Source organism: Mixophyes fleayi, chromosome 3 (assembly GCF_038048845.1).
Source record: "Mixophyes fleayi isolate aMixFle1 chromosome 3, aMixFle1.hap1, whole genome shotgun sequence".
In the NCBI taxonomy this organism is placed as follows: Eukaryota; Metazoa; Chordata; class Amphibia; order Anura; family Limnodynastidae; genus Mixophyes; species Mixophyes fleayi.
In genome coordinates, this window is record NC_134404.1 from 311,500,123 (window position 1) to 311,514,726 (window position 14,604).

The 14,604-nt window shown below is 39.1% G+C and overlaps 1 protein-coding gene across 1 annotated transcript in view; it reads right to left on the reverse strand.

The window, feature by feature from the left end:
- The window catches only part of PLCB1 (phospholipase C beta 1), a 532,247-nt gene that overhangs the window by 212,902 nt on the left and 304,741 nt on the right, over nt 1-14,604 (reverse strand). The window contains exon 6 of the mRNA XM_075203998.1: nt 3,054-3,107. Within this exon, the coding sequence (XP_075060099.1) occupies nt 3,054-3,107 (54 nt within the window). The remainder of the gene's footprint in view (nt 1-3,053; nt 3,108-14,604) is intronic.

The following is a 14,604-nucleotide window of genomic DNA, read 5'->3' on the forward strand; positions in this document are numbered from 1 at the left end:
AGTATACTGTATATATAATTCTATATGCTTCAATAAGTAGATCATTTTTGCCATACCACAGGTATATTGTTTGCTGTACCACACAAACTTTAAATCTCAGTTCTGGGCTTCAAGCATTGCATTGATTTAACCAGATCAAAGTTCAGTTGTTATTTTTAAAGTGCATACTTTGCTGTGTGTTCACCCATACTGGGGAGCACCTTCAAAACGAGATGTGGGCAAACTATAGACTTATGTGTCCCCAGAAGTATTTTTGTGAATCTGGTAACCACACAATAGCAGTAATATTATTTTATGGCTTTCAGCTTTGCTTACAATAACTGAAAGAAATCTAAAATTAAAATGACTTTTTAAGAAAATGTAATGGACACAGTGCTTTTTCATTTCTGGGTGCGGTGTATTTCTAAAATGAGATTGATTTATGGTTACTTGGTAACTTTTTTTTACTAATTTTATTTTATGCTATTTATTTTTTCAACAAAAGGATAATGGAATCAGTGACGTATTTTCAGAGAGAATAGCATAACAGTAGGATAAGCTAGGGAAAAAGTGGACTAGATTTGAGTTTGGGAGATACATTGGGGGAATTCATTTGGGGAGATACATTGGGTGGAAATCACAACTGTTCCGGAGGCAGCCTGCTACGCATGAAGGGTGCTCGAATTCTCCCCATAAGCTATGTTCACACACTTTGCAGTCTATGGGGGAGTCTCTGGAATGGTCGTGAAAGCTCCCCACCCCGATGTAACAACACACACTTTTCCTCGCACTCCATAGAGGTAACCAGGAAAATCTGTGATATCGGGTACCGTAGTATCCAGAAATGAGTGCAGCTGGACATCGCTGGGATGCCAAGTGGCTCATCAAGGGGAATTGAATAATAATAATAAGACCTATATGTGCTGATTTATCAGGCTGCCAAAACTGCATCAAAATCACAATACAAGTCCAGGTGGTAGATTTATCAACACTTATAAAAATGAAAAGTGGAGGTGTTGCCCATAGCAACCAATATGATTCTAGTTATCATTTATCTAGGACATTCTAGAAAATGATAGCTAGAATGTAACTGGTTGCTATAGGCAACACCTCTGTTTTTCCTTTTTAGAATGTTTGATAAAACAGCGCATCTGGGGATAGATTAAGTTATTTTCTCATTAGAACTTTTATTTGCTACTAGTTTATATAACTTAAAAATATGCTAACTAGTAAACTTTATAAAAACTCTTTCACAGGTACTAGATAAAGAAGTGCAACCAATCAGATTCTAAAGGGCAGATTAAACTCCCTGCTTTGTTCTTTAGAAGGCTGCTCACTTTTACCATTACTACGGTAATAGCTGAGCATTATTACCATTACTACGGTAATAGCTGAGCATTATTACCATTACTACGGTAATAGCTGAGCATTATTAACATTACTACGGTAATAGCTGAGCATTATTACCAATACTACGGCAATTTCAAAGCTGATTTTTGCAAAAATCTGTGTTAACATTACCACAGTAATGGTAATAATGCTCAGCTATTACCATAGTAATGGTAATAATGCTCAGCTATTACCGTAGTAATGGTAATAATGCTCAGCTATTTCTGTAGTAATGGTAATAATGCTCAGCTATTACCGTAGTAATGGTAATAATGCTCAGTTATTACCATAGTAATGGTAATAATGCTCAGCTATTACCGTAGTAATGGTAATAATGCTCAGCTATTACCGTAGTAATGGCAATAATGCTCAGCTATTACCGTAGTAATGGTAATAATGCTCAGCTATTACCGTAGTGATGGTAATAATGCGTACACCGTGTTGTTCTAAAGAACAACGCAGGGAATTGAATCTACCCCTAAATATGACTTTTCTAGTACAGTTTATAAGAAGGAAGCAGATGTCCTATCTGTTGCTATGGGCAACACTACTTTTCCCAAGAAGTTATTTGTAGATCAGTTATTTATAAATGCCCCTAATGTGTTTTCCCACCTGTGAGATCAAAAGGGCTACAGTCTGCTGAACAAACGCCCTGTTGGAGCACTCAGGGTACTTTGCTTTTTGCTGAACAAACATGTTTAATAAAATAATTTTCTTACTTTCTATTTCTGGATAGGAACACAAACAGTCATATTGCCATCCACAGGGTTAACACTGAGGGTCGCAATACAAGTTCCTTCAAGCATATTGTTTAGCAAACACTGTACATTTCTTGCATTTTCAGGATTCTCACTTTGCGGTTCAGTTAAAGCTTAATAGATCTATAATTAGAACAAATAATCTTTGCTATAGCCTGAAAGCTGTAATGTGCTGTTTATGGGAGACAATTTATGAGCTGCTTATTCTCTGCTTTATTTCTGTTTATCTGCAACACACACTTTCCACTCAGGCGAGGTCACCTCTACTGTACATCTATTTACACTATTTCCTGACAGGTTTGTCTGCATTTTATCAGCCATCCAGATGTTTGGATGGACTAGTAATAATCACATTACAATATAATTAAAATGGAAGTATGTGTTCATTTTACAGATGTAGCACGGCTGACCCCTTAACAAAGAGTAATTATTGCATTTAAATATTATGGCCATGTCTGAGTAAAAAGCAACAAATCGCCCAAAAGAGAGGAACAAAATTAAAACACTATTTGAATTTGATATATTTGCAGGGGCAAACACGGGATTTTTAAGGGGGGAAATATATATATATATATATATATATATATATATATATATATAGAGCTGCCGCACATGCACAGCAGCTCCATTTTGGCGATGCTGAATTGTACAGCAACCGCTGCGCTGTCAAAGAAGCGTCCGCGGCAGTACTGTATTGTAGTACAATACAGCACCGCCGCGGACGCTTCATTGGCAGCGCCGCGGCTGCTGTACAGTACAGTGCTGCTGTGTAGGGGCAATGTTTAGCTCCTGTTCATTCACGGAGGGGAGGGGGGGTTCCTGGAGAACCAGAAACCACCCCTGCGTGCGCCCCTGCTTTGAGCATTTCATACACCATACAGCAACCATATTTAATGCACCTGATTAACAAAATAACGAACGACTTACTTTTTAACAGGAATTCGTCCCTCTGTATTGACTTGGAGTTTTAGCTTGGTATAACTAAAAAAAAGAGATAAGATTATGTTATTTTTTTGTGTGTGATAAAACTACTTAATAGAAAAAATAACATAAAAAAAATAAAAAATACTTTTTTGGTTACAAAAACATTTTACATGTCTATAGAGAAAACAGGTTAAACGTATATGTGGATTATTTTTTGAGGGGATGCCTCTTTTCATAATATGTTGAGAGTAGATTTTAGAAAAGCGGCAGGAGTCTCCTCATACAACATCCTGAAAGGAAGGTGTAGAACAGGCTATAAAATGATGCAATCTTTTATGATGAAATTGCAAAGTTCAATTAGATTTCATTTTTACACAACATCTTAAATATAAAATGGTTAGGCTGCACCTTTTTTAAATGAACAGTCCACCAGTTAATTAGGCATGTTTTACATTTCACATGATATCAAATAATGGCATTTACATGGTGATTATTATTATTGTTGATTTATAAGGTGCCACAGGGCTTTGCAGCGCTGTACAGTAAGAAAAACAGGACATACATAAAATAAGGACATACAAGGCAGACAAAATAAATGCAGACGTGAAAACAAAGGGTATGGAGGACCCTGCTCATTAGAGAGCTTATACTCTAAGTGGAAGAGGGCACAGCTGAAACAAGAGGAGCGAGTGTGGCTCAGAGTGGAGATTGGGACAGTTGTGAGAGTGTATTAGTGTGAATAGTGTTATCGAGGACAAAGTCACCTCTAAAAAAGAGATGGGGTTTTAAAGAGCATCTAAAGATTTGAAGGCTGTGGGAAAGTCTGATTGAGCGTGGCAGGGAATTCCATAAGTGGGGAGCAGCACGGGAGAAGTCTTGTAGGTGGGAGTGAGAGGTGGTTACCAGAGACGAGACAAGGCGCAGGTCAGAGATAGATCTAAGAGGGCAGGAGGCAGGGCCGGATTAAGGGAATGGAGGCCCCTGGGCTAAGGGCGCCTCCATTCCCCCGTGAGGCCCCCATTGTGAGTCGCCCGCCGCCCCCGTCCCCCGTGAGGGCCCCCCCCAAAGCGCTTACCTGTCAGTCCAGTCCTCCGTCCCCGGCGCGCTGTAAGCTCCTTACTGAGGAGATCTCGTGAAAGTTCACTCGCGAGATCTCCTCAGTAAGCAGAGTACTGAGCGCCAGGGACGGAGGACTACAGTGACAGTGCTCAGCAGCATTGATCGGGCTGGGGGCGCCCCCGCCCCCAGACCGATCAATAATGCTGCTGCGGACTTTGAAGGGCCCCCTGGATGCCCTGAGGCCCCTGGGCTATAGCCCAGTTGACCTCGGGTTAATCCGGCCCTGGCAGGAGGGAGAGTATTTTGATATAAGATTTTAGATGTATTAAGGGGTGGTGTTGTTGAGGGCTTTGTAGGTAGGGCTAAGTAATTTTAACTTGATTCTGGAGGACACAGGGAGCCAGTGTAGGGATTTGCAAAGTGGAGCAGGAGATGTGAAATGGTGAGAGAGGAAGACCAGTCTTTCAGCAGCATTTAGGTTGGAGTGAAGTGGAGATACATTGGTGCTGGGAATGCCAGATAGCAGAAATGTGCTTATAGTTTGATTATAAAGGTTTTTTCCACAGACTTGCCAAAAATATGTTTAAAGAAATATTTTTCCTCTCAAGCGTACAGATGATATGTGAAAGTTGAGGAGTAAGCACATTTACAGTGTCCTCTTTGCCTGGTCTCTTCATTTTTTGCTACTTCTGTCCTGACTGCACCCCAGTAATCTCTTATAGTACCTTGTGCCAAAGAGATAAGGGGATTATGTGACAAATACCAGCAATGAAAGTATAGGGTAAGTCACTAATTTAATGTGTTTTGATTCCTGGAAAACACGTGCAACATGAATATTATAATAGTCATATATTTAAATGTCAACTAGAAAAATATAGGAAAATAAGAAAAAAAAGCTTGAGTGCTTTTAAAAACAAGAAGACATATCTTGAATCACAATTCTGGCCAGGGCTCCTGGATTTAAAATACGCAGTCAAACATCTTTGTTTTAAACTCCATTAACAAGCTCCAAACTCGTGATGGTACCTGATGTACTTTTCGTTGACTGCCAGTTACTTGCAATTATAGTAAAGTGGTCAGACTTTGTAAGATTGTGGCAATTCATTCTTCATGCTGAGTAGTGCTACATTTATTGTTAAAAGAATACTCCCCCTGCTCTAATTCCTGCACTAATGACTAAACATAACTGTCTTCGCCAGTGTCCAGCAGGATTCAAGTACATCAATGATTGCTATGAAGAGCACTGAAGATTGGCTTATTTTTCTACACAATGGGGTAAAAGAAAAAAATAATCTGCTGAGAAGGGTAGTAGGAGATTAGCAATGAGACAGTTTTGTTATGTCATACGCAGAGCAGATGCACAGTGTTTACCTGGTAGGAACCCAGCGCCCATAAAATGTCATTTACTCCTCATATAGTCGGAAGCAATTTACACTGAAATTGTAAGTGTAAATTGCATCCTGTAATTTACACAGTATTCCAAGTGGCACGGATCTTTAGATCTGTGAAACTTAGAATACTGTGGAAATTGCACAAACACACCTCTTTATCTGCCTTATGGGCCGGCGTGCTAGTGTATCACGCACAGCGGCCCTGCAAAGCAGATAAATGATTAAAAAAATACATGTAAAAATAAAAATTGCGCTCCCCCCAAACAGCACGGTTATGCTGTTTGGAAGGGGGTGCACACCTTTTTTTTTTATTTAATTATTTACTTTGTATTTTTTTAATACACCAAGGTCTCTTGCACCAGCTGAAAGGACCCTCAAAAGATATGTATCCTAGAGACCAATCTATGGTTGCTTTAAACTTAGAATAGCACAGGGTTTCCCAAACCCAGTCCTTAGAGCTCCCTAACAGGGCAGGTTTTCCATATCTCCTTGCTGGAACACAGGTGTATTCATTACTGACTGACACATTGTAACAGATCCACAGGTGGTCCTAATTATGTCACATGTGATCTGGAAAACCTGCACTGTTAGGGAGCCCTGAGGACTGGGTTTGGGAAACCCTGGAATAGCATGTAAAGAGACTGAACACGGCTTTACATTTCTAGGCTCACCCGTTACCTTCCCCGTTCCACCTCTCTAAGCGCAGAGAGGCGCAACGGGGAGATCCATCTCAGTCAAAATGCAAACTAAGGCGGATCTTTAGTCAAAAGTGCTTTTTGCACTGTTCAGAGAGACTTGCGTCCAACTCTAAATCATGTGCTTTTTGTACGCATAGAATACCTAGTATATTATAAAACAAAGAAAAACATGTAAACAGAAAAAAAAACCACTAAGTAAACTCATAGTCTAAATGAGTCGCTCCCTAAAAAGAGTTTACAACTGACTAGTGACTGAAACAGTCTGGTAAATTAGCATTGAGATGGGATTTCTCTGTAGTACCTCCTTTTGTCTTCTTGTGGTACTGAACAGATTTTTCTCCATCCGCATTAATGTCATTTTGGCTTCATACATGAACCAATTTCAGGGTAATTTAGTAGAAAACAACCAAACTGCCCATCACTGTATGCCCAGCATTACTCTTTCTAAAAGTTGTATTGATTTTAAGCCCCTGGCCTCTCATATTTCCTGATGGCATTCTGATTCTAAAAAGCTCCTTCTAGTTATGTCCAAGAGACATTTTTGTCAAATGAGTTTTCACTAATTAGCACTATATTTCCCCTGTTGTCTAATTATTCATTGAAAACTTTTTTATTTGAGTTCAAATCATTAAACTAATTAAGTAAATTTGAACTGTTTTACATCACTTCCTTTTTAGCTGCATTTGACTGGAATCAAATGTAACAAAGGCATGAGGTCTAACGAACCCCCGGTTTTCCGCCAGGGACCCCCGCAAGGAGGTTTGGGCTTTGCTGCGGTTCTCAGGTCGCAGATCTTTGCACTGCCTCCAGTTTTGATGAGCAGGCATCAGCAGTTGGAAGGATCTGGTCAACCAAGCTGGGACTGGTACACAAACGGGCTGCAGGGCGCCAAATCAGCAAATGGAAGAGGCATATGAGGAACAGTCCGGGTCAGAATACACAAGAATCAGCCACAACATGCACAGGAAGGCTGGAGTAAAGGTATAGAGCCTAATACTCTGGTACAGGTCTGTGCACAGAGCAGGTTTAAATAGCTGAGCTGATGAGAAAGGCGGGTCACATGACAGATCACATGACCACAGGTTCAGAGCGGCTCTTAAAGGGCCATGCACCTTCTGTTGCATATAGCAGGATTGTGGCCCAGGGTTCTGCGCCTGGAGCAGAGGGAAGAATAAAGGGAGAGAGCTGGACAGTGGGTTTGAAAAGCAACAGCCGGACTCTGATGTGTGACAATTCTTTGTCCCCTGCAGGTCTATATAACTAGTTTTAAAATGGACACAACTAGAGCAATATGTAACAAGACAGAGCATAAGAATATAACAGCAGCACAGATTATTTCAGCTCAATCAAGTCCTGATTGTCCATGTGTTGGCACGTGGGATAGACCAACATTTAACCAATCTGAGCATCTGAACGATAACAAAAGCCCAGACTGGAGATGGGAGGCTGCTGTCAAACTGGTCCAAGAAGATGATTGGATCAAATGCATGTCCATCACACACAGTTCAGACATGCAACTTGTTTATGCTAGGTATCGGTGTTACTGGCACACATTACATCCATGTTTTCTATGTTTCACAAAGGAGGAGCTGGAGAAACACCGATGATCAGAACTACAGACCCTTCAAAATATTTTATTGATAATCACTGCAAGCCATGTTACCTACGTGTGTCCCATAAATTAATGTAAAACCCCTACATGACCCCTGAACAGGACCTGATTAAGGCAAATGCGCAGTAGGTTAAAACAAACGTGTCCTTAATTTAAAATCCGCCTTCCTTCACCTCCGCACCCTGCCCCTAAAGTTTATGTCTCTGTATTTTTTCGAAACTCAGCTCCACTTCCCAAAATAGAGGCATGAAGGAGCGCTACTGAGGGTGAAAGTGTGTAGGAGGGGAGGGGGGGGGGGGTTGCTCTGGTCCCGCCTACTCACTTATCCACAAGCGCCCACAGGTTTTTACTTTGGAGAACAACTACTTTGGAGGATTTCAGGTTACACCTCTCCCTGTCACAATTCTCCATCCCCAAAAAATGTTGGGCCCCGTTCAAAAGCCTCCCGCCCTAGGCTGCAGCCTAGTCAACCTAATGGATAATCAGGCCCAGTCCCTGAATTATGGACATAGATTTATCTGTATTTGTTGTTTCTAATCCTAATATCTTGCACAAATAAGTAACAGCCTTTAGGTGTTCTTACAGCAAAGGATGATTTGGCTGAGCAATAGTCTCAGTGTACGGAGAAATCTAAGGAATATCATTATTTGCTTGGAAGGCTACTCTCAGCTGTACATTTCCTGAGAAAAAAACATTTATCGTTCGTAGATTAGTCCTTATACATTTGTACTTCAGAGTTTTCTGTTACTGACAATGTACAAATTGCAGATCATGGCTCTCAGCGCACAAGGCAAGTGCTGTATACTCAGGAGTCAGCGGTTCAGGCAGACGGCTGTATTTGTAATTATACTAGGCATCTCCGTTGTAAATTGCTCTGGTGGTAATGGGACAGGTTCTCTATTCTTGTTTAATCTCCTCTTGATATATTGTTTGCGGGTTGAGAATCCCTATCTCCTTTTGAAGCATCTGCAAGGCCAGATTCTGGCAGCGATTCAGCTAATGTTGGTTCTGTAGACAGAAGTTAAAATACCCGATAACGTTGCGCATAGTGCAAATATTTACATACGTTTGTGTATAATATGGCTGGGAGTATAAACTGTATTCAGGGTTATATCCATAATGCAGACACGGTTCCTTTGATCTTCAAAATTCTCATTTGCTACATAGAAATATTGTACTTTCTATACATGTTTTGGCATAATGATATTTATGTAGCCTCACTTCCCTCTTCGTTTTGAACATTTGTTTTGTGCATATTTGTTTTAAAGTTAATTATGTTGGAGTGGACTGTCTTTACAATGTTTTTTTCTTTTTGTTGTCTATTTAAATGTACTCTGCAATACAGTAATAAAATGATCCGGATATTGGGGACATTTACGGAGGTGGAAAAAAATGTAGGACGGCAATAAAAAAATTATTTTATATATGTATTTTGACTGTGACTAATGAATTGTTAAATAAAGAGCTTTTTTGTTTCTGCCCTTTTATAAATGTCCTACAGTATCTGTGTGCGAGAGAAGATTGTTATTACTTAAAGCAATGAGTAAATGTAGACTAACCCACAGCAACCAATCAGTTTTCATGAATCTAGTACAGGTTACACAATAGAAACAAATGGTTGCCGTGGGTTACTGCAAATTTACACTGTGGTAATAAATAATCTCAAGGAGAGGCTCAGTGGATAAATGCACTGACTACATGACAATGACACTGATCGACGCACTGAAAACCCCAACATGAATCTTAAAGCCAACTTCTACCATGTCCCAGTCACTTCTTATCAGGCATCAAACTTAAATTGTAAGGCTAAATGGGCTGGTGAATAACATGGGAAAATCTATGTACAGCACTGAGTAAAATTGTGTAAATAATATAATTAACCAGCTACTAACATGACGTACACTGTACATACACACAGACAATGCACTGTAATTGTGCCATATAAATATTCCTAAAAAAAAATTATTATTTATTTTGAATCATAATCAGGATTTAAATTTTTCTTTCTATAAATCGCAGGCAGGGAGTGAAGTATTATAGCTATGCCCCCCCGGCCCAAAGCCCAGGTGGAGGGATTCGGTGAGGCCAAATTTCCCCAAGGTCTGGTGTTATTCTCATAGGCCCAGCTGAAATTGTTGTTGTGTAAGGTTTTGGAAGGGAAGGGGGAGGGGAGGTGTCCAATGGGAAGCCACAATCACAAACATTGAGGCTTTTCATTGGTTCTCCCGCTCCTACAGCTGTTTTGAAGCCATTTAGAAGTGGTAAATGTATGAAATGTATCACATGAATAAAAATATATTACATAATGTATCATGTGAATATAAATATATTACATACCAGAACCAATATGGTTTTTTCACTCAAGTTCAAATTAAAACAAGTATATCCTTATTTCATGAATATTTTATGTCATTTTTCTTTTGTGGGAATATAATATAATCAGGTTTTTTTCTAGTGGTTTATACATGAAATGAATTAAAAGTAAAGCTCTCTTTCAGACTCCTTCACCACTCACTCATCATTTATTTATATAGCGCCACTAATTCCGCAGCGCTGTACAGAGAACTCATTCGCATCAGTTCCTCCCCCATTGGAGCTTACAGTCTAAATTCCCTAATGTAGACACACACTCACACATAGACACAGACAGACAGAGAGGGAGACAGACAGGGAGAGACTAGGGTCAATTTTGATAGCAGCCAATTAACCTACCAGTATGTTTTTGTAGTGTGGGAGGAAACCAGAGCACTCGGAGGAAACCCACGCAAACGCAGGGAGAACATACAAACTCCACACAGATAAGGCCATGGTTGGGAATTGAACTCATGACCCCAGTGCTGTGAGGCAGAAGTGCTAACCGCTAGGCCACCATGCTGCCCAATCCAATCCATGTTAGGTTTCTTGCTGACTAAAATGTCTACATAAAGGTGTAAGTATTACAGCAATATCTAAATATTTAAAACAACTAGTCTCATTGGTTAGACATATTTAGCCTGTTGCACTTAATAATTAACCTTTGTATCCAGTACTTGAAGTTGGACAGAATATGTGTTACATATATGTGTGTTATTTCCCTGTAGCAGAGAAGAAGTTGAGTCATACTTGGAATGTCACGACGGCAGGAAGCTGCCAATGTATGGTGCCAGCTAAGATTTCACATTTATGTCATGGGTGAATTCAAGCTTTACTTGATACAGTATCGCTAGTTAGATATCATGTTTCTACAGTATGCTATGAGGAAGTCACCTTCCTTGAGAACCCTGTCATTGTGTACAGCGTACATTGCACTCAGTCTTTCCACTTGTAAAGTTTTTCTCCCCCATTTTTTCCCAGTTTTTCACCAGCCTTTCCAGTCCCCCGTTGCTCTTTTTCCTGTAAAGTTGATCAGTTCATATATGTACCACAACGTTTTAAGAACAAGAAAGGAAAAAACGGGTTGAGACCAGGAAATCTGGAATTTGAAAGTGGAAACACCGATTGTACTATATATGGCCAGAAGGTGCTCAACAATTACCAGAAGATAAATGTTCAGAGGTGCAGTTGTTAAAAAAAAAAAGCAATACTACTCTTTCAAGTCATTGTTTACAGATAATTAGTTTTTGTAAGCAAATGTGCGATATTTTGCTTACAAAAATGAATGTCCTAACCCCTCCCCTTGTACACCTCCCTCTATTGTGCTCTTTTTCTCCTACAATGCTTGCGTCAGATGTGCGCCGTGCACAACTCTCCCTTGAGACCCTGCTACTTCTAGTTGGGCTTACGTCTGATTTTTTCTTCTTTGAGATGCGCCAAAAATACACAAAAAACAGATAATTAGGTGCTAATGGGTAACATATCCTAAAATACTTCACCAACCGCTACTAAAACCTACAGCAGATACTGTTTCTGCCAGATATGTACAAAAACTAACAAAAATGTAGAGGAGCGCTGAATGATATTTAAGGGCTTCTGTATTGCCTCTGTAATTACCTCTGATGAAACCTCCCCCTTTAGATGCAGAGAAACGGAGAAACGCGTCAGCATATATTAGTGACAAACTGACTGAAATACCCAGCATCCCCTGTCTGCCGCCTGTCTGCCCCCCGGGCTTCCCTCTCCCAGCCCGCGCCTGGTTGTAACATTCACAAAGATGGTCCTATGTCATGTTAAATGTTACAAAGCAAAATAAAGAAAGTCTTTATGTTACTGAGCTAAATAATATCTCACAAATAACTTACGTGTTTACACATAACTAGATCTGTTCAGCTAGACTTCAGTTCTATCCTTTATAGCAGGAGAAGAACTACAAAGAGAGCTGGAACCCAGAGAGACAAATGTCTGCATGGGTTTCCTCCGGGAGTTACAGTTTCCTCCCAAACTCCAAAAACATACTGGTAGGTTAATTGGCTGCTATTAAATTGCCCTTAGTCTCTCTCAGTCTGTGTGTGTATGTTAGGGAATTTAGACTGTAAGCCCCAATGGGGCAGGGACTGATGTGAGTGAGTTCTCTGTACAGCGCTGCGGAATTAGTGGCGCTATATAAATAAATAGATGATGATGATGCTAGGCATACTACTGGCATGTTACTTCTCATGGACACCTTAATGGCATATTACTATTTAATTGTATATAGCTATGAAAAGGCACCTTGGTGACCTTTTGCTATCAATTGAGATATGTGCATAACTACTAATAGTTATATTAATGTGTACGAATACTGATGCACATTACCAGGTATTCCATTTAATTATCTTTGTATTATTTGCATATTTTACAGTTTGACATATTACTGGCCCTTACTATGAATGGGCACATATTTATGACATGATTCTAGTGAAGGGAGTATTATGAGTATTAGAGTATATGAGTATATTCTTTCTCTATTATTGGTGGAGTAGAGTTAGAAGCAAAAGAAGTGGAAGTTGCTCAGTCAATTTATAGGCCCAAAGCGGGTGCTTGAAAGGGTGGGGTTATCCCGAACGGAACAAACACAGAGATCCCCCAGCACACTGCTATAACCAGCAAAGCTGCTATTTCTAATTGTACATAAAAATGCAGAAATCTCAGTTGCACACTAAGAGGGACAAGCGTTTAATCTGTCTTTTTAAAAAAAAAAAAACATTTTTATTTCCAACAGACACATATATCAGTTACAATTAGTGTAATAACACAATAATAAAAGAACATAGAGCACATGATCCATTTTTTTTTCAAATATAAACAAGGACAAAAGGGGTGAATGGGGATAGCGTGGGGGAAAAAGTGGGGGTTCAGTTAGTCGGTGCTAGCTAATAGTGGAACCAGGGCACAGAGTAACCTGTTCTCTAGAATAAATGTATTTAGCGAATTTGGAAGAAAGGAGTGAGGCAGGACCATTCGTGGTTTCTTCTGTTTTGAGGTGCACTAAAATAGATATTTAAAAGTTTTATTAGCATGCATTAAAATTGTTCTACTCATCAAATGTGAGTAAGTATTTAAAAATTACAGCGAAATAAAAAAGTTCATAGAGTGTATAAGTTAGAAATCAGTTTGCAGATGCCGTGTGGTGTCTGTTTATGCGGATTATTGTTGGAAAGTTTCAATACACTTCCAATAGGAGCCTCTAGTATTTGTTTATTTTTCTTACATTAATACATCAACTGTAAAGTTGAATTTTGAATATTTTATACTACCCCTAGAGATTGTGATTCATGCTCATAGTTTATTGTGTTAACCAATACAGCAATAAGAAATTGTTAGCTATTTAGTTTCTTTGTGGAAAGATCTTTCTTAATAACAACTGAATACTCCTACGTCTCCGATAGTTTGTATTCAAAACATCAAATGTTAGCTTCGAGAATCAGTGCGTTTCTATATATATATATATATCATCCATGTAAAACTGTGTTAAAGTATCTCTAATATTGCAGTGATACCATATCAATAGCTGTTGCATATTGACCAGGATTACTTTGTAACAAAGTAGATATATTGTAATATCAGGACTAAACAGACATTCGTTCAGACTCTTTAGTAGTAGACCAAGGTTAAGCTTGTAGCAAGGGTATATTATAACATCATAATTTGTTGGGGTGCTAAACAAGAACTTATTCAGACACTTTTAATAATGATTATAATTGTGTCATGTTTTATTCATGATGATTAATCATAAGTCCTCAGAGTTTATTTCAATCTGTATTGTTGCTGATGACGCCCCAAACGTGCTTGTTATAAATATCTGAAACCTTATTCCTTTGGCTCTCAATGTTTGTATTCATGATTTATCATAGTCTTCGCAAGGAGTATTTATCAGTATTAGGATCTGTCACGGTGAGCGCCAGTCCGGGCCCTCAAATAAATTAGGTCTCTTTATCTGACCGTATAATGTAATTGATCCCTGGTCTATCCTATTAGTGCCACTCGGTTTAATACCTAACCGACCAGCCGTACATTGTCCTGGATGTTTATCGTGTTTCTTGCTTGATAAGTATCTGGTCCTTCAGTCCCAATTCAACTACCACTTCTATTGAATACACATAGGGATTCCAATTTTTAATAAAACTGTCAACTAAGTAATATCACATAGCCCATATTGTGAATGTTATTCTGTTGGTTTGTAGTATGCAGCACCATGGTAAGTAAACCAACACGCATTTCACCATATGGCTTTATCAAGGTTAAAAATATTGCTGTAGTTTGGAAATAATTACTCACATTTGATAAATTAAACAATTTTAATGCATACCAATAAAGCTTAGTCAATTTAGATATCTTTTCTAGTGTATCTCAAGAAAAGATTAATCGCATTTTGGGGATTGTACATATTGTCTGGTTTG